Here is a 19,874-nt window from a genome sequence, read left to right as displayed (position 1 = left end):
AAGGGAGGGTAAGGCGCTTTTCTTTTCTCAGCCTAGGTGCCTAAGATTCGGGACCCGGCTGTCCAGAGAAAGGGAACGGGGGATGGGGGTGGTGGGGTGGTGGCAGGATTGCCCCTGGGCACTCACCGTGGGCGTTCTTCCCGCAGATGAGATGCTGGTAGGGCTGCAGCAGCCCCCAGAGCTCCGAATCGTTGTTGACTGTCTGCTCCAGGGATTCCACTGTGAACTTGGGAGGCTCCTGAGGGGCATGGTGGTGGTGCTGCGGCTGGTGATAGTGGTGGTGGTGATGGTGGTGGAGGTGGTGGTGGCCGGCAGCGGCGGCGGCGGCGGCAGCGGCGGCGGCCACTGCCGCTTGGGCAGCGGCGCCAGCTGCCGGGGGCGCGCAGCAGCTGCTGCCCCCGCTAGTGCTGCTTCCCGCACTGCAGCCCCCTCCGGTCCCGGGCCCGGGCCCTGCAGCCGCTCCTGCCCCGGCCTCCCGCTCCCTCTCTGCAGGGACGCGGGGCGGCGGCGGGGGCAACGGGGGCGGCGGCGGAGGAGGGGGCGGGGGAGGCGGGGGCAGCGCCCCGGGTGGCGGCGGCGGCGGCGGCTGGACCGGGGCTGGGCCCGGGGCCAGGGCCAGCGGGGGCTGCAGAGGCCCGGCGGCCAGTACCCGGCCGTAGATGTCCCGGAAGAGGCTCTCCATGCAGGCGGTCAGGTAGATGGCTGCGTGCTCGTGGATGCGCAGCGCCACTCGGCTGTCCACCATCCAGCGGTACACCTTGCCCACGGAGAAAGTGAGACCGCAGCGGGCCGACTTGCCGCGGCCGAAGCGGTCGCCGCCGGCGCTGCTCATGTTGTAGAGTGAGAGAGCTGCGAGCGCGGCGGCGGTGCAGTGCGCTGCCAGGCTCCAGGACAGCACGATCTCCATGGCGCTCTGGACCTCGTGTTTGGTGCACTTGGCGAAGCGCAGGCTCAGCCGCTGCGCCTCCTTGGCAATCCGCACCAGCGCCCGGCTCACCAGCGTGGAGAGACGGGCCAGGGCATCTTTGGGCAGGCCCGGGCCCGTCGCGGGCACCGGGAGGCAGGCGGACGCCAAGCCGGCCCGCGGCTCCCGGGGGCGCAGCAGCAGCAGCGCCTCCAGCTCGGGCAGGGTCCAAGGCACGTCCTCGAGGTCGGGCAGCAGCCTGGAGCAGTGCTGGCCCGCACAGTCCAGCACCTCGGAGTCTTCCACCAAGGCAGTGTTGACGGTGTCAAAGCTGCTGTGTCTGCTGTGCATGGAGTCAGCTAGATGCGGCCAGCAGCTCCCTCCATAAGGGTACGAAGACGACGCCGGGTGTGAATCGGAGCAGCACAGCGACAAGTTGGAGGAGCGGACCGAGTCCGCCGCACCACCATAACCCGAGTCCAGCGTCAGATCTTCCAGCGTCCTGACCACACTCTTACCTCTTCTGGCCATAGCAGCTGCACTTCATGCTGCTCCGACGAGAAACCAACCGGGGCAGGGAAAGCCAGAAAAAGAAAGGCAGCTCGAGAGGAGCGCAGCAGGAAAGGGAGAAAGGGGAGGGAGGAGACAGGGGAGCCCGGCCCGCAGCCGCCGTTGCCGTCTCCGAGGCTCACTTTCCCCCACTGCAGAACTACGAAGTGTTACTACTTTCCGCCTTCCTGGGCCTCCTCGTCCTTTTGCGCACGCAGAGCAGACCCCCAAGTCATCTTCCGCGGCCCCGAAGCAGGAGGAGAAAACACACGGCCCGAGCAGCCGGGAGAGGGGGATAGGAATCACACGCAGTTACTTCCCACCTTCCAAAAAACAAAAAAAACGAGAGAAGAAAGAAAACGAAAAGTCTTTTGCGCGTTCCTTCTAGGCTGGGCTCGACTCAGCCTATTCAGCCGCGGAAAGCCAGGCGCCGGCCCCAAACAGACATCGACAGCAGCAGCAGCTGCCGGACGCCACGGCCGCCGTTGCAGCACCTCGGGCCGGCCCGCCCGCCTGCCGGCCCGGCGCAGTCTCGCAGCCCGAACCCTGCACTGCACAGGAGTGGCGAGAGCAGCAGGAGCAGCAGCCAGCCACCCTCTCTCTACAGCACCCGCAAAAGCGAGCCAGCCAGCTGGGGAAGGACGTATGGAAAGGAGGACGGCAGAAAGAGCCAATAGGATGGGAGCATGCTAATGAACTACCTCTCTTCCTCCTTTCCCCCTTTTCTACCCTCTCCCCCTGTCAGTTTCTTAGCCACCAGCAGCACCTACCACCACCACCCCTCTCTCCTTCCTCCTCTAGCCCTCCATCCAAGCCGCAGGAAGAAGGGAGCTTAGGGATAGGTGGTATTAGGCACCAGCATCGTGGTCCTGCATGTGCAGCGGCTGCGGCTGCCCATTTGGGCTGAGGCTGATTGACACGCCTTCCTCTGGTTAGCGTAGACACAGAGCAGAGGACGCAGACGCTCCAGCCTTCATCGCTTGCCGGTCTGGCTTGCGGGGTCTCTTCACTGTCTGCCTGTCTGCTCCTCGCCCTGCCCCTGACTCGGCCTCTGCCTCTGCCTCCACCTCGGTTGTTTTGGTTTGGAACTTTGCTCCTCACCAGCTAGGACGTTCCTTTCTCTTCTCCTCTCCTCTGCCCCTCCCGGGGATCCAAGACAAACAACTGCGTTCCAGGAATAGGGAGGATAATTCAGGCGCAGGTCTTAGTCCATCGGGGAAAAGAAATTGGAAACCTGGGCAAAGTGAGTTAGGTCTGCAAGGGCAGCAGCTGCCAAGGAATTTTAGTAATCCCCACGGAAGGACCCCATCCCACGAGCATACCATCGATCGTTTTTAGGTACCTTTCAGGTTGTAGTCACAGGACAGGAGCCTGCTGCCCCTCTCTTCCATAGCAACATTGGTTGACCAAGCTTTGGTATGTGGCACCTCAGAGCTGTGCAGGGTGCAGTGGGCCCACATCAGCTGGTTAAGCTCACACCCAAGAGACCCCACTTTCTTCACATTCACTATGCAGCTTAAAAAAAGCTTCCCTTTAAGAATAAAAACTCTTTGCATAGGTTCATACGCCTTCTCACGGGCTACCATACTTAAAAAAACAGGCTAACTTTCAACATCCACATGACAAGGTTTTTTAAAATGTTAATGGCGGAGGAGGTGAGCAGTAAGGGAAGTTAGAAGCCATCTAGGCTACTTGCCAACTGCGGCCCAGAGCAATTAAACAGCTTGCCCAATAAGTATCAGAAGGGAAATTAGAACTCAAGTTCTTTAACTATCACACTTTCTCCTACTATTATTCCTTTGAGAAATCTCTCCGAAGATTAAGATTAACTATACTTCCTTAACTATATAAGTAATCTTAGAAAGTTGCCTCCAGGCCAGTGATTGACCCATATTAGCGTGAGTATGTAACAGAGGTTTTCTCAGATTCCTGGGCTCATTGTTGTTTAGTCTTTTCCAACTCTGTGACCCCATTTGGGGTTTTCATGGAAAAGATACTGGAGTGATTTGCCATATTCTTCTCCAGCTCATTTTAAGATGAGGAAACTGAGGCAAACAGGATGGAGTCACTTGCTCAGGGTCCCACGTAGTGTCTGAGGTCAGATTTGAACTCAGGAAGCTGAGTCTTCCTGACTGCAAGATTGGCGCTTTATGCACTATGGTGCCACCTAGCTGCCCCATGCTATTTTGTTGTTGTTCAGTCTGTCTGACTCTGTGACAGTCCATAGGTTTTCTGGTTGAGAATACTAGAGTGGTTTGCCATTTTCATCTTCAGTCCAATTCATATTCTCTCCCCCCCCCATATATGTACACACACGCATATAAAACACACACCACCTTTGTAAATATCCCTTTCTAAAAGCTGATCTGGCCTGAATGGCTAATTGATATCATCTGACAATCAATAAAGGAAGCACATTGGTGGGGGCTCATGAGCTGTAATGATAGAAAAAAATTTCACAATCTCTAATGAGGTATACTCTAGAACCCTGAATGGAGCACAGCTCCACTACTACAAGTAGTCTTTTTTATTGGGAACCAGACTTTCTCACATGAGCAAAAATTAGGAAACTTCATAAGTTGGAAGTACCCTCTACCCCTTCAGCTTTTCCCTCTGATTGGCAGGATCCTCTCAGAAAATCCATTTTAAGGAGGAAGCCCAGGCCAGTTGCATCTTCACTCTTCTCCAGGCTATACTCCTCCCTCTCTGAGACGTTCTCTACAATGTGCCTGGCACCTTCATCTCTTTCCCCACCCTCCCTTCCTTTTCAGCTTTCCTTTATGTATTATCTTCCCCCATTAGAGGGCAGGGACTGTCTGTCTTTCTGCTTATATTGGTAACCCCAGTTCTTAGCACAGTGTCTGGCACATAGTAAGTCCTTAGTAATTACTTCTTGACTTGATTTGATGCTGAAGTAGCTCCAGAGCATTTGATACAAAAGTAACTTGTGTGCGATGTCTGATGGAAGAAAGAAAATGAAAGGTTGTGGTTCAGTCATCTGATCTCAGTTTCTATAAGGTGAGGGGGCTGGACTTCAGAAACTATGCTTCTATGAATTCAACAGAGTTGGGGAGAAGGAAGGCAATCCAGGAATCTTGGAACAGCAGGAGCAAATGCATGTGGATAGGAAATATAAGGGGATGGTAAGAGGGCTTCCAAAATTGGGCCAGTTCAAGGTCTGAAGGAGATGGATGAGTAGGAGTAGACTTAGAGGGAGCATGCGCATCACCTTTATCTGGTCTTTGGTCGCTCATTCTTTTTGCTTCTACCTAATTCTTCTTGTGGAAACTCCCAGCAGGAACTTACGAATTCTCCTGCCAATCTATTTCTTCTTATTTGTCTTGGCCTCAAAATTGGTTTTTAGGAGCTGAAAAAAAGCTGACAACTGCAATTTGGATTCATCACCGTCACCCTTGCATGCTGAGCTCTCCTTCCTTCCTGGCAGGGGGCTAACGTGAAAGGCAAGGTGGTCTTTAGGAGGAGAGGGAGTCCAGAATCACTCAGTCCACAGCGTTCTCCTCCAAATTCAGAGTATCTGGTGGGATAGACCAAAGGCTCCTTAATGTAAAGCTACAAAGGACCTCAGAGGCCATCCAGTCTGTCCTTTTACAGCTAAGGAAACTGAGGCAATAGGAAAACAGATTATAGGATCATAGATTTAGGAAGTGAAAAAAAGGAGGAAGAGGGGGAGAGACAAAGTATGTGTCATCACAAAAATCACCCAGAATGACCAAGTTGGATGAGATACAGGGGTCACCTAATCCACCTTGTGTGACAACAGAAATCCCCTTTGCAACATCCCTGACAAGCCTCCACTTGAAGACTTCCTGGAGGGGGGAGAAACCTATTACTTCCCAAGGCAGCTATTCCTCTCTGAGATGGCTGTCACTGTTAGAGTAAGCCAAAATCTGCCTCTGATATTTCCGTCCATAACTCCCAGTTTTCCCTTCTGGGATGAAGCAGAAAAAACTCTCTTCTCTCTATGAGATTCTTTCAATGATCACATCACATCAAAGAGCATCTACTGAGCCCTTACTAAGAAGCAGGCACTGTGTTGAGAGCTGCTGGTGCAAAGAAAGGCAAAAGACTATTCATGCCTTCAAGGAGCTCATGTCTTATTGTCAATAATATTCCCCCATTTTACAGGTGAGAAAGCTAAGGTTCAAGTCAACAGTCATTTATTGAAGTTGGCTGTGTGTCAGGCACAGGGATAAGAAGCAAGAGATATAAAATAGGCATCTCTTTCTTTGCCCTGCCTTCAGGGAACTTACATTCCAATAGGAGGAGACCATCTACAAATCTGTTCATGTCAGAGCCATCCAGAAGGCACTCTCATAGCGGGGAGGAGGTGGGGAGAGTGGACCAGAAAAGACCTCCTGGTTATCCCGGGTGAGATTTAAATTGAGTCTTTGGCAAATTAGGAAACTAACTGGAAGAAGTGACTGGCCTGGTATTCCAAGTGTGGAGCACTGCTCTAGGCAAGGAGAAGAAGATGTTACAGGGGCCTAAGAGACCCTCTGGCCAACTCCATTCATTCTATCCATCAGTAAATGAATGTTATTTGCCCAGTCACAAAGGGAGCAGAGCTTGATGTCACACCCAGGTGCTCACACACCAAGTATAGTTTCTTCAAATTCCAGATGAGGAAACAGATGTTAAGGGACTTGCCCAAAAGTCACAGAGCTCATAAGAGGCAGAGGCAGGATTTGAACCCAGGGTATCTGCATCCAAATCCAGGGCTCTCTTTCTCCCCATATCAAGCTGCTGCTTCTGAAATCTCATCCCATTCCAAATCAAATTCTGATCGATTTCCAAGTGAGGTACCCATTTTTTCTTGAATTTCCTTTTGGCATAGAAGACTAAACACGAGATGTGTAAGACACAAGTAAGACAAAAGTCTCATTTCATGTCCTTTCCTGGGGAAACCAAGGGGGTGGGGGTGGGGGAATCTGTGAAGGAAAATTCAGTCTGAGAATTCATTTCAATGTGAAAGACCTTTTCAAGACTTTATGTGCTCCAGTGGTCCTTTAAAGATTTTAAATGCAATCCCAGCTAAGTATTACAGGCCTATTTTCAATACCCCTCATGCCCCCTTCCCTTCTGGGTTGATTGTGGATTTCAGCCAGCCTCTAACTGTCTCATTCCAGGCTCCATTCTAGTCTGTCTTTGTTGTTGCCCAAATATTGTGGCTGAAACAATTACTCACAAGACCAAGTAATTAGTTAAATCTCCAAATGTGGCATGGGAAAAGGAGGTGGGGGGTGTGGGTCTGGAGGGAAGGGATACAGGTCATGCTGTTGCTCAAAGCAATTTCTTCACAGAAAAAGAGCTGATCAGAGGTGGGGGATGGAAGTCTTTCTCCACACTGGAGCCCTACACAGTTTATCCTTAACAAAAGACAAGGGTCATTCTCTCTTGGCTGTTCTTGGTTTGACAAGGGGAGAGGCCCTGGGCCTTCTTCGGTCTGACGTATGCTTCTGTAAAATGGGGTTGGATACAGACGTCATTCTTTTCCAGATTTGGAAACTCAGACTTGGTGAGTTTTGCAGCCAGCCTGGAATTGATGCTTCATGGAACAAGAAGAGACCTCTGCAACTCTGGTAGCCAAGACAAGGCAATCATGAGGCATCTGGAGGTGGTGCAGGTGGGGCAAATGCTAAGTAGAAATAGGGCTAAGTCTGAGTCTATTTACCCCAGAAACCGAGGCAGGATAGGTAAAGAAGTACTCCGAGGTATTGGGGAAAAGTTTCATAGTTTTGTTCCTGCTTATTTCTTTGAGGTAAAAACTTTTTTTTTTTTTAAATGGCAAGGGAAAAGAACATTGAGTAAAGGAATCTCCTCTCATAGGATAAGTTGGGGGTGGAGGGGGGCTATGAATGTGACCTACTGCATAGACCCTCTGACACAGACCCTCCCTTTTACTTGACTGTTTTTATTTTTTATTTTCCCTTTTTCCTCCTTTTCCTTGTGAGAGAGGAAGATGTAGAGACTTTGAGTATATGATTAAAACAAAACTCATCAGTATAATCTTTTTTGTAAAGACAAGGGGGCTCTTTCTGAAGTTTTTGCCTGCAGGTTGCTTGGACTCAGGAGCCCTCCCTGGACAAAGCCAGAATTTCAGAATGTCAAAGTTAAAGGAAACATTAAAAGATACTTGGATGGTCTAACCCATACCTGAGCAAGGATCTTTTCCATGACAGACATTCCTGACAAGAGACATCTGCTTTAAAGGCCTGCAAGGAGGGGGAATGTATATGACCCTTTTTGGCTTTGGACAGTTCTAATTGTTGGTAAAGGAGCATCTAGATGGTGCCATAGTGCATAGAGCAATGGAGTCAAGAAGACAGAAGTTCAAATTCAACCTCTGATATCTACCAGCTGTGTGACCCTGGGCAAGTCTCTTCACCCTGTCTGCCTCAGTTTCCTCATCCATAAAATGAGCTGGAGAAGGAAATGGCAAACCACTCCAGTGTATCTCTGCCAAGAAAACCCCAAATGGGATCACAAAGAATCAGACACAACTGAAATGACTCAACAGTTGTTAGAAAAGCTTTCCCCACTTGCCCCCCCCCCCCCATCAAGCCAAAATTGGCCTCTTTGAGATTTCCCCTTCTGTTCCTATTTCTGCCCTTTGGGCTCAAGCAGAACAAAACCAAGCCTTCATCTATTCGTCTGCCTTTCAAATTATTAAATGCATCTATAGAGTCCTATCCCAACCCCATTCCCAAGTCTGCTTCTCTCCAGAGTAAAAATTCCTTCAACTGATCTTCATAGAGGATTGTCCTTGAACTCGGAATCACAGCATCCTAGATTAGAGCTGACTCAGGGACCAACTAGTCCAACTCCCTCATTTTACAGATGAGGAAACTGAGGCCCACGGAAGAAACTAATCACTATCAGATGAAATAGTTGTAAAGCACTTAACAGAATGCGTGGTACACAGTAGATGTTTAATAAATGCTTTCTCCCTTTCCACCCACTCCATTCATAGGATCCTACATGTAGAGCTGGGAGGTGCCCCAGAGTCCATATCATGCAATTGTCTCATTTTACAGATGAGGAAACTGAGTCTCTAAGAGAAGGCAGATGATTTACCCAAAGTCGTATAAGTATCATGACCCTTCTGTTTTGCACCACATGATCTTGAAGTCCCTGTCCAACTGTGGATCTAACAGCCTATGTTCCTGGTCACCTTCCTCAAGAGTCTCTCTCTGCCTTATTGAGGTCAGTTTGGTTGAAGCAAGTATTATCAGTCTGTTTTGCAGCACAAACTCCCATTCTTGGAAAAGTCCTAAATGGCCTAAAAATGCCTAAACAGGCAGTTTTAAAAAGTATTCTATGTGCCTAACTAGGCACTACAAGATATAAAAACAAAAAAACAAGTTATCTCTGCCCTCAAGGAGCTTATCTTCCATTGCAGAGCCGATTCAATTCAGAGAAAGCTCAATTTTGTTCTAGAAGCCTTGGGAGATCACAGAATCTCAGAAGTGAAAAGGGCCTGAGGTCACCTAGAAGTCTGGTCTGGTCTGCCAATTAGGAGACATGAGTTCGGTCTAACTCAGTCTCTGCCCACAAGCACCTTTGGTACAATGCAGAGTCTTTCCAGTTCGGTGAGGGACTGGAATGGAACTTAGGTGACCCCTATCCTCAGTAAGCTGATGGTCTCAGTGAAGAAGCAACATACATACAACTTTCCTTACCTGTAAAATGGGGGATAACAATGGTACCCACCTCACAGGGATTTTGTAAGTCTCAAATGGTGTAATATTTGTAAAGCATAGTTTCTGGTATATATTAGGTACTTACTAAATGCTTTTTCCTTTCATAAAGATAAAAGACACTCATTCTGTACCTGGTTCAGAAATAAGGTTCCCAGATCTGGACATCAGGACAATCTATGAACCTGCAGAAAATGAGTCTATTCCACTTTTAGACTTGGTGTTAATAACAAACATCCCAACAGAGCTATTCTAAAGTGAAATTGGAGGTCTTGGAAGGTACTGGGTTCCCCCTCCTTGGAGAGGAAAGTAGCCACTTGTAGAAAGAAGTGTTGGACAGATCCTAGTTGGACTAGGGGGGCTCTTAAGAATCTGCCAATGTTGAGATTCTGTGATTCATTGCCATCCATCAGATAATAGTCTCTTCTTCATGGTCAAAGATGGTGCCATTGGCTCACCATCAAAAGGATGAGTTGTCACTTAGATACTTCCTAGTTCTATGACCCTGGGGCAGGTTGCCTAACCTCTCAACCTCAGTCTCCCCATCTGTACAATGAGAATAATAATATTAGCGCTTGATTCAAAGGGTCGTTTTGAGCATCAGATGATATCATGTATCACTATTATTCATGAAGCTTTTCCAACCAAGTGAGGATTAGAGTTTTAGATCTGGAAATAGAGTTTATCACATCCAACTGCTTCATTTTACAGATAAGGAAACTGAGGTCCAGAGAGTTTGAGTAACTTCATAGAACCATTGATTTTGAACTGAAAGGGTCTTGAGGCAACCTAGTGCAACATCCTTATTTTTAAGATGAGATTTTAACATTGAGGTGAGGGATAGAAGCATGAAGTAACTCAGTAAAGGTCTCAAAGTTTTCCCTTCTATTGACGTAGCCTTCAGAGAACCCAGGGTCACCTCCATGCCAGAATGAGACATCAGAGGAAGAATTTATCAAGTAGAGATGACTATTATGAAGCACGTTTAAGTACCATGGGCATTACCCTGGGCAACTGGCAACTTGAAAGCTGGTGTGTTTTGTTTGCTCTTTTCATATTTATTTGTTTATCTGAGTGAAGACTGGATCAAAAGAACAGTAATGAAACAAGTGGGTACCCAAAGCAATGGCCAGGATGGGGAGAAAACTACATGCCTTAGATAAGTCAGCGAGTTTCATTATCACCTCATTTCAAAGTAAATAACTCCAGAGAAAATAAAGTAGTCTCATTTCTTTTTCCTTTTTTCTTTTTTTATTGATGTTCTCTCTTTAAAATTGGTATTCATATCTTTTGTTTTGATATCACCTAAATTTCCTCTAGCATCTCCCCCTTCATCCCCTCCCAGAGATCCATTTCATAGATACTCTTGCTTTTTTTTTAATATTGCTGCTTCTTCCCAGTGACTCCCTCATCCTATTCCCATGGACTCCTAACTTATAATGAAAAAAATCAAGAAAAATAAATCAATACACAGGCCATGTCCAGCAGAAAAGAGCCATGTTGCAGTGGAGAGGGCATTGAAATTGGTGACAGGAAGATTTGGGTTCAAATCCTACCTCAGATACTTACTGGCTGTGCAACCATGAACAAGTCACTTACCTACTCTGTGCCTCAGTTTCTTTGTCTTCAAAACTGGGGCCTAGCCTCTAAGGTCCCCTCCTAGCTCTAAAGCTGTGGCCCTATGACTTTGTCATTCCACAGCTACAGGCCAGCGCCCTCTGCTGGGCACTGAAAGGAGAGAGAAGTTCCTGACTCTCCCTTGCAGATTAGGCACTATATTAATCAGAGTGGAGAAACAGCATGGTATGTTGGATGGGGCATTGAACATGAAGCCAAGAACACCTTAGACTATTATTAGTTGTGTGACTCTGGGCAAACCACCTGATATTTCTGGGCCTCAGTTTCCTCATCTGGAAGAATGCCTTCTGTGTGTGTGTGTGACAAAGAGAGAGAACAGATAGAGAGAGAGAGAGAGAGAGAGAGAGAGAGAGAGAGAGAGAGAGAGAAAGAGAGAGAGAGAGAGAGATACACACAGATATTCAAGATCAGTTCACGATTAAGTCTAGGGTTCCTGGTTGAGGGGGTTCTTTTTCCCCTTCTGCCTTGAATGGTTCAAAAATCATAGCTTTTTTAAATAGAAAATGATCACTCAGAATGCATTCAGTTTATCTTTACCCAGACACAAAATCCACAAAAAAATATAGTCAACCAATAAGTAAGATTTAAACAGGGTAGGAAATGCCAGTTTGTCAGCCATCAGTGAGAAAGAGGAAAGGGAAGCAGAGGAGATAGAGTAAATTTATCGAGTTCCAATGGGGTAGCAAACTCTGTTCCAGCAGTTCACTCCTTTAGTGAACGAGCTAGCCAATGAGCTAGCCAAAGCTTCAATAGCTCATGATTATATTATACCGAGTTGGGGGTAACAGTGCCCATCCCTTAATGGATACTGCCCAGCATGCATGTGCATCCTGGGGCTCCATAATTCCCAGACTTCCTTTCCCACTCCACTGACTTCTGCCTCCCATGATCCTTTAGATCCTTCATCTGGATGGGAAAAGCTCTGCTTCTCATTAGTCCTCTTGCTGATAAGGGGCTAAATATAAAATGAGGGAATGGATAACATGAAACTTTCTAGCTCTATGTGTTTGATCCTCATGCTGAAGAGTTTTGATATCTTCAAATGTTGTTTTCCTTTCCATTGTGTAAATGAAGGTTCCTATATGACTCATTCTCCTTGTTCTACTGACATTGGTCAATATTAGTTCATACATCAAGATCAGGGGCTCTCAAAGGTTGTACCCAGATTGAACACAGTGCCTACAGTTTCCATCATGACTACAGAAGCACAGAATTATAGAGCCAGAAGGGAATTTAGAGACCTTGGAGTCCAACTCATTCACTTTCCACATGAGAGAACTGAGCTCTGAATAATATCCATCTGAACTCTAATGCACATATCTGAATCTGGCAGTGCTAGGGAATTTGTTATGGCACCTAATGCTATGCTATGAGAAAAAAAACCAAAATAACTAGTTTTGAGAACTATTAATCTAGCTTTTCCTTCTCTGACAATGCAGCAATCACTGGAAGGACTTCTCCTTTCTGTCTCTTAAGCACCAGAGAACCGTACTCTCAATTTTGTGATACAGTTTCAGCCTTGGGAAGCCGTCACCACCAATGACAGTTTTGTCAAGCCTAGGTAAGAATCAGTAATTCTCTCTAAGAGTACACAACTGAAGAATAAAGAAAGATGGTTACAGGATGCAAAACAGGCTCAGTCCTTGTGAAAAAACCAACAGACATAGACTCAGACTTATTCCTCCCCTTAGTGGGGGAATTGTAACCATATGATATAGACAGATATTGACCTAACAATTCACACGAGAAAGACAAAGAGGATGAAGAATGCATATTTCCCAGAATGTGACAGAGATGGTAAGGTGGTCCATTGTGTTAGTCCATCAGTGCATGTAGAGTGGACAAGCCCTGAAGCAGATCAGTAAGTCAGTTCCAGGCATCAAAAAGAAGGTAGAGATTAAGTTGGATCCCATTTGTGAAATGGTTCCCATGCTACCCCAAGTTCATCTGAATATATTTTGCTTTTACTTATCTGAATATATGATTATAACCCTCTATGAGGGCAAGAACATTTCATTTTTGTCTTTGTATCTTTAGTACTGAGCACAATGTCTAGCACACAATAGATGCTTAATAAATGCATGTTGAATTGTGCTGAATTGGTCTTAACTTGCTCACTGTTATAAAAAAGTCCATCCCTTTAACATCAGTACCTATAGTATAGGATAATATGGTATGGTATGCTATGGTATAATGTAATATGGTATTGCCTAATATAGTATGGGATGGCATGGCATGGCATGGCATGGCATAGCACAGCACAGCACAGCACAGCATAGCATAGTATAGTATTGTATAGTATAGTATAAGATAGTAAAGTATAGTGTAGTTGGTTGGTTGTTGTCCTTCATTTTTGAAGAGGACCAAAATGACATCACTATTCTAGAGTCAAGTTTCAATGTGTCTGTGGCTGATCAGACCAATACAAGCTCAGAGTGTTCTACCACAGATCTGGCACAAATAGTCTGTGTGAACACTTGGGGTGGATACTCCAAATTTGCACATTCCTTTGAGCTGTTTCTATTCTGCTTTGCTCATGGAGCACACAGCACCTTCTCTGATGTGGACACGCCATGCTGAGCGGTCCTGTGACAGTGTCTCCCATGTCACACAATCAATTCCAGAGTTCTTAAGAGAGACCTTGAGAGTGTCCTTGTATCACTTCTTCTGACCACCATGTGAACGCTTGCCCTGTGTGAGTTCTCCATAAAATAGTCTTTTTGGTAAGCAAACATTTTGCATTTGAACAATGTGGCCAGCCCATCAGAGTTGTGCTCTCTGGAGAACAGTAGGAATGCTTCACAGTTTAGTTCAAGTAAGGTCCTCAGCGTCTGGTACCTTATCCTGTCAGGTGATCTTCAGGATCTTCCTAAGACAATTCAAATGAAAGTGATTCAGTTTCCTGGCATGGCGCTGGTATATGATCCATGTTTCACAGGCATACAACAATGAGGTCAGCACACCAGCTCTGTAGACCTTCAGTTTGTCAGTCTAATACCTCTCCTCTCCCATAACTTCCTCCCAAACTAACTCTGGCATTGTGTGCGTCAACCTCATTATCAATGTGCATATCCCTGGAGAGTACATTACCAAGGGAAGTGAATTTATCCACAGCATTCAATAGTATAGTATGGTATAGTACAGTATAGTATGGTATAGTATATAGTATAGTATGGTATTGTATAGTATAGCATAGTATAGTAAAAACATGGTACAATATATGGCTCTGAACCAATGAACACCAAATCTCAGAGAACATCTATTACTAAAGACCAATGAAGAAATGCATAGGGGGCATAAATATTATATTGAATATTACCCACAATGCCTTGCATGCCCAAGGTAGAGTAAAAGACTAGTGTAGTATAGCTAGCCAGCCCCAGACCTTCACATCTCACTTGGCCACCCAACCAGGTCAGCTTTCAGGGGCCCTGTCATAGCACATAACACATCCCCTACTATCTAGGTATAGTAATTAGATCAATACTACTAGTGCTTTGGTAAATGCCTAGTGGATCAGGCACCCCTGTGACCCCCTACTCTAAAACTCCTTTCTGTGACCATCACTCCTCTATGTGTTATCTCCCCCTATTAGAATGTTAGTTTCTTGATAGCAAGGGTTGTCCTATTTTTTTGTAGACCTAACACTTAGCACAACATCAAGTAAGACCTTAATAAATGATTTTTCATTCATTCACTCACTCACTTATCCATCATGGCCATGTAAAACCCTAAAAAGAGGTAGGCAAATGAGGTATAACAGTGAGAAAAAAAGAAACCCAGGTGTTTCTTAACCATCTATGAAATATCTTAAAAACCAGAGGAAGGACTCCAGGCTGCTAGATGGATCATCTGGGCAGGATTTGGAGAAGGCTATGTGTAGCATCCCTTTGGAGACACATTCCCAACTCATAATAAGATTGGTAAACTGGGTCCCTCAAAGGTGGCTGATTCTTTCTCTCCTCAGGGTTCTAGAGACAACTCTAAGTAGCTCAGAGTTTTCTAGTACAAGTGCTCCAGATCCCCAATGTGGTATGTTTCCCATTTATTAGTTAGACAGACTTAAATGAGTATTTGAAGGCAGCTAAGTGGGGAAGTGGAGTCAGGAATCCTGGCTTCAGGAAGGCTCATCTCCCTGAGTTCAAATCTGACCTTGGACCCTTGCTAGTCGTGTGACCCTAGGCAAGTGACTTAACCATGTTTGCCTTGGTTTCTTCATCTGTAAAACAAGCTAGAGAAGGGAATGGCAAATCACTCCAGTATCTCTGCCAAGAAAACCCCAAATGGAAGAGTCAGGCATGGCTGAAATAAGCAAACAACAACAAAAAATGAGTATTTAGTAAGCCAGCATATCCAGGATAGTTATTACAGAAACATCCCCCCAAACCAGGGCTACCCTTGCCCCTTGCATACTAAGGTCCCCGGGAAGAACAGGCTCAGTCTTAGAAAGTTCACATCACCAAGGGGCAAACGCACAGTGTCTTCTTTTTGACACTCCTTTTCTCACTTTGCTGAGTCTTCACATTCTCATCTCTGATGGGCTCTGAGGGTTGTTTTCTTTGTAGAGTCCTGATGCTATCTTTCCTTGAGATTTAATTTATTCTTGGTGTGCCTTTCAGCTTCTGATATAGACACTCAGAGGATATTCCTCCCGATGGGAAGTACAAACTTCCTAACTTTGAAAGTTCACAAAGTTCTGGTCAATAGGGAGATGTACTCCTCCTACAAAGACAATTTCCTTGATCGCCACTAAACTAGCTTGTTACTGCAATATGGCACACAGAATGGACAAGTCATTCTTTATTTATTTGATCAAAATGTCATTTCCTCTTTCTTCAAACAGGCAGAATGGAATGAACACTGGGCTGGTCTGCCAATCAGAAGATGGGGGTTTGTTCTAACTCAGTCTCTGACTATAAGCAGCTACATGACCTTGGGCAAATCCATTGATCTCTCTAGGCATCAAATAATTTAGAGATTGTTTCCTCTCTTAAAAAAAAAAAAACACAACCAACACCCATGCAATTAAATTGCATAATTAAAAATGTTTAAGGCACAGTTTCAGTAATGCTGTGCTGACAGCCACCAAGGAAGTTTTACCTTTATAGTAAAAGACAGCAATGATCCCAGAACTACCTGTCCCATTGGACTTCCCTGCCTCATTTGACCCTGAAGGAGTTTCAAAAGTTTCTCTCTCCTTCTGGCTAAGAAAATCAAAGCAAATAAGTCTGAAAAATCTGCAAATCATATAAACTGTTTCATAAGCTTATGTATCCTCAGAAAAAAATCTAACATGCTAGCAACCAGAATGATTTCCTTCATAAACCACAGCTCCTGCATAATTGATGATAATAACTTATATTCCTGTTCAAGAGCACACTGAAGTGTTTGATCTACAGGGGTGGAGGAGGAATTTTAAATGGGTAAAATGCAGAGGTTTTTTTTTAATATCATGTCATTTCATTTTTTAAAAGTAGTATAAAACATTTTATCCAAAAGATATTTGATTGGAAAAAATAGCCTAACCCTACCTTGTCTTGAGAACAGAAGAGAATGATGAATGTGCTGTCCAAGTATTGTAATAGTCTCCATGCAATATCAAAAGGATAGACATGTTGTAGGTATTTAATCATTGATCATTGATTGACTGACCTAAAAGAAAGCTCCCAAAGAATTGGGTAGATTCCCCAGCATGAAGGCAGATAGGTGGCATAATGAGTAATGCATTGGACTTGCAGTCAGGAAGAGCTAAATTCAAATCCAGTTTCAGAAATTTATTAACTGTGTGACCCTGGGCAAGTCACATAAGTTTTTCCCAGTCTCATTTTCCTCATGCCTAAAGAGAGGGAGTTGGATTCTATGACCTCCTTGGTCCCTTCCAGGTATAAATCTGTAATCTTGTGATTTATGAAAGGATTTGTGGAAGAACATGAACATAGGTCATTCGGATGAGAAGGAATGTTTAGGCAGTGGTCGGCTCTGGTGGAAGGAATGCTCAAATTCTTAGGGTCATGCATTCATTGACATATTAAAATAACACATCCTTAGGCAGATTAGAATGGACTGAGAGCAGTGAGATTTGGACTCTTAGAACCCAGGTCAGTATCTTAACTCTGCCGCTTACTACCTGAGTGACCTTGGACAAATAGGAACTTAGTGTACTAATCTGTAAAAGGAGGCAGTTGAATTGTAGAAAAACTATGGCCCCTTCTGGCTCTAAATCTGAAATCCTATGAATTCCTGTAAAAAAACAACAGAAATTTAAAAGTCCCTCACTAGTCCTCAACCTGGGATGATGTTCAGAGATTAAGACCAGAAAGAATAAGACATTAACTTGGTCTCTTCTGGTTTGGGTTACCCAGAGCCCCAACTTCCTACCCTATGGACACAAAACATGAAATCTCTAAGGGGCTTGGGAGATCATCAAATCCAACATGTACCTCAAACAGACTTCCCATCCCGACAAGCATCAGTCTAGATTTTGCATCAGGATCTCTAGTCATGAGTTCACAACCACAATTTCTTAGGGGTAGCATTCATCATTCAGAAACATTTTGTCCTACTGAGCCAAAATCTGCCTCCCTGAAACTTGTGCTCATCATTCTTAGTTCCAAGACATGAGACTAAGCAAAGCAAGTGTGACTCCTCTTCCACCTGATGGGTCTTCAAATTCTTGAAATCAGTTTTCCCTCCCCCAATCTCAAGACTTTCTTTTCACAGTTTAAACAAGCCCAGTTCCTTATTTAACACATTTGTTGTTCTTTTTCCCACTGGCTCGTCAATGCCCTTCCTAAAAAATGGAGTCCAGACTTGAACGCAAATTGGCTTTATGCCCTTTCAAGTACTTTCACATCCATTATCACAAGAAGTGTGTTTTCAGATTATTTTCCCCTTTCTTTCTACCTCTAACATTTAGAATAGTGCCTGTTACATAGTAGGTGCTTAATAAATGTTTGTGAACTTTCATGAATGAAATGAAATCTTGATCCCTTACTATTTGTTAGAAAATGGCATAGGAGAAGGGCCAGAGAATGAGTTTTCTTTTTGTTTTATATTGGTCATGGCCTGGTCCTGAGTTACTTTTCAGATAAAAGAAGGGGATAATTAGCAGTTGGAATTCCATCAAGCAACAAACTCAAAAAGGGTCTTCTGAACAAGGCAAAGCAGGCATTTGCCCAGGGGTGCTCCACATCTGGCTGCTCCAAGAGTCTAGAAGATTCTTTGATGGTTGAATACTGTCCTGACCCAGACCTAAGGGTTCTAAATATGTCAGAGATATAATGACCAAGATCATAAATCAGCTTAGGGTAAATATGTAGCCAACTCCTGTATAGTACAAGGGCTGAGGAATGAGATGTCAAGGTAGCTACATAGTAGACTCATAGAACTGAGAAAATGAAAGAGGCTTTAGACATTATCTAACTCTAGAGCTAGAAGCAACCTCAGAGGCCATGAAGTTCAACCCACACATGTTATAGATGAGTTCTATAACTATCCTCATTTTACAGTTGGGGAAACTGAGGCAGGCAGAGGCTAAGTGACTCATCCAAGGCTACAATCTAGTAAGTATCTGAGGTCAGATTTGAACTTGGGTCTTCCTGACTCTAGCATTCTATCCACAGTACCACCAAGCTACCTCTAATTGTTTTCTAGTTTATTAATGTCTTTCCTAAAATGTAGGACTTAGCACTCAATAAATGTATCAAACAACAAATATATATTAAGCACTTATGATGTGCCAGGCACTGTGCTAGGGATAGAAAGACAAAAATTAAACAGTCCTTGCCTTCAAGAAACTTATGCTCTTTTATAGAGGGAATCAACAAATACGCATCCAAAGAAGAGTAGACAGACAGATACATAGATGATAGGTAGATTGATTAATAGATGATAGATTGATAGACAGATGGATGATGGATGGATGGATGATAGATATATTACAGATAGATGATAGGTAGATAGATTTCCTTTTTTTCACCTGTATCTGCGATTTCAGATCACAGATATTCCCAGTGAATAATTTTCTGTACCACTAAGGCAGACTGTCAGCATCTCTGCAATTTATAGTCTTAGAGAATTTTCTAGGAGTCACTGAAGCTGCTGTGACTTACCCAGGGTCACCTGCCTATTCCAGCCAGAAAATAAAAGTCTTCGTGATTCCAAAGCCAAGGAGATATCCATTATGCCCCATTACATCTCTCAAACAATGCATATGAAAACCCTAGAGATTCTAAGATGAATACGGTGTGTGTTGCAGGCAAGGGAAAGAGTCCATACAAAAGCATGGTGAGGGAAATGGATATATATATGAGGAACTGGGAAAAAACTAATTCACCTTCTTCCTTTCTACTGAGCTGCCATGACATGGGGGAAAGATCACTGGGTTTGGAATTTGAAGACAGATTGGCCTTACATCCATAACCAAGATTTCTGGAGAGAGTAGGGGAAGATTTCAGGGAGAGATCTCTAGCCTGGGGAGACAGAGATTCTTTGTAGGCACTACAGGGGAGGGAGCAGAGACAATTCAAGCCAGCCCAGTCTGGGCTGGAGAGCAGTTTATCTGGGGGTGAGGGGTGGGGTGGAGAGGCAACCATCAAGCTAAGGAAATAGATCACTTCTAGCTTCCTATTTGAACCATGCCCTTTTTAGCTCAAATTCTATAAGACGCTGAAATCCTTCTCCTTAGGGGCTAGGTGCTGAGCTCAACTGTTTATGCCTCCAGAACTGCTCTCTAAATTTTTGTGGTCTGGAACGATGGTTCGTTTGCCCTGTCCTAGTTAGGGTTCTGCTTGTTGACTGACCTCTCTGGGCTCCCCAAGGGAGTTCTAGAGCCCAGCCTCACAGGCTGAGAATGATGAACTAGTTTAAAAGGGCAGCAAAGGATTTTGCAAATGATCTTGCCTAAATGTTTAATAATAATGAAATGTTGAAGCCCTTTGGGAGTTAGAAGAACCATTTTCCCATGAACCTGGTTGCAGCTCGCACTTGGGAAGCCCCCGCTTAATATAGGAAATGAACTTTTACAAGAGTCTGCAGAATTTAATGTCTTTGTATCCCTTGTGATA

The 19,874-nt window shown here is 45.0% G+C and overlaps 1 protein-coding gene across 2 annotated transcripts in view; it reads right to left on the bottom strand.

Moving 5' to 3' along the window:
• ABTB3 (ankyrin repeat and BTB domain containing 3) overlaps positions 1-2,055 on the bottom strand; it is a 304,327-nt gene extending 302,272 nt beyond the window's left edge. For both annotated transcript variants that reach the window (XM_072655838.1, XM_072655840.1), the window contains exon 1: positions 127-2,055. In XM_072655838.1, coding sequence (XP_072511939.1) covers positions 127-1,435 — 1,309 coding nt within the window. In that variant the 5' untranslated portion in view covers positions 1,436-2,055. The remainder of the gene's footprint in view (positions 1-126) is intronic.
• Positions 2,056-19,874: the final 17,819 nt, after the last annotated feature.

Source organism: Notamacropus eugenii, chromosome 3, assembly GCF_028372415.1.
Source record: "Notamacropus eugenii isolate mMacEug1 chromosome 3, mMacEug1.pri_v2, whole genome shotgun sequence".
Lineage (NCBI taxonomy): Eukaryota > Metazoa > Chordata > Mammalia > Diprotodontia > Macropodidae > Notamacropus > Notamacropus eugenii.
Note: the sequence above shows the minus strand (reverse complement) of the source record. Positions and strands in the feature narration are given on the sequence as shown.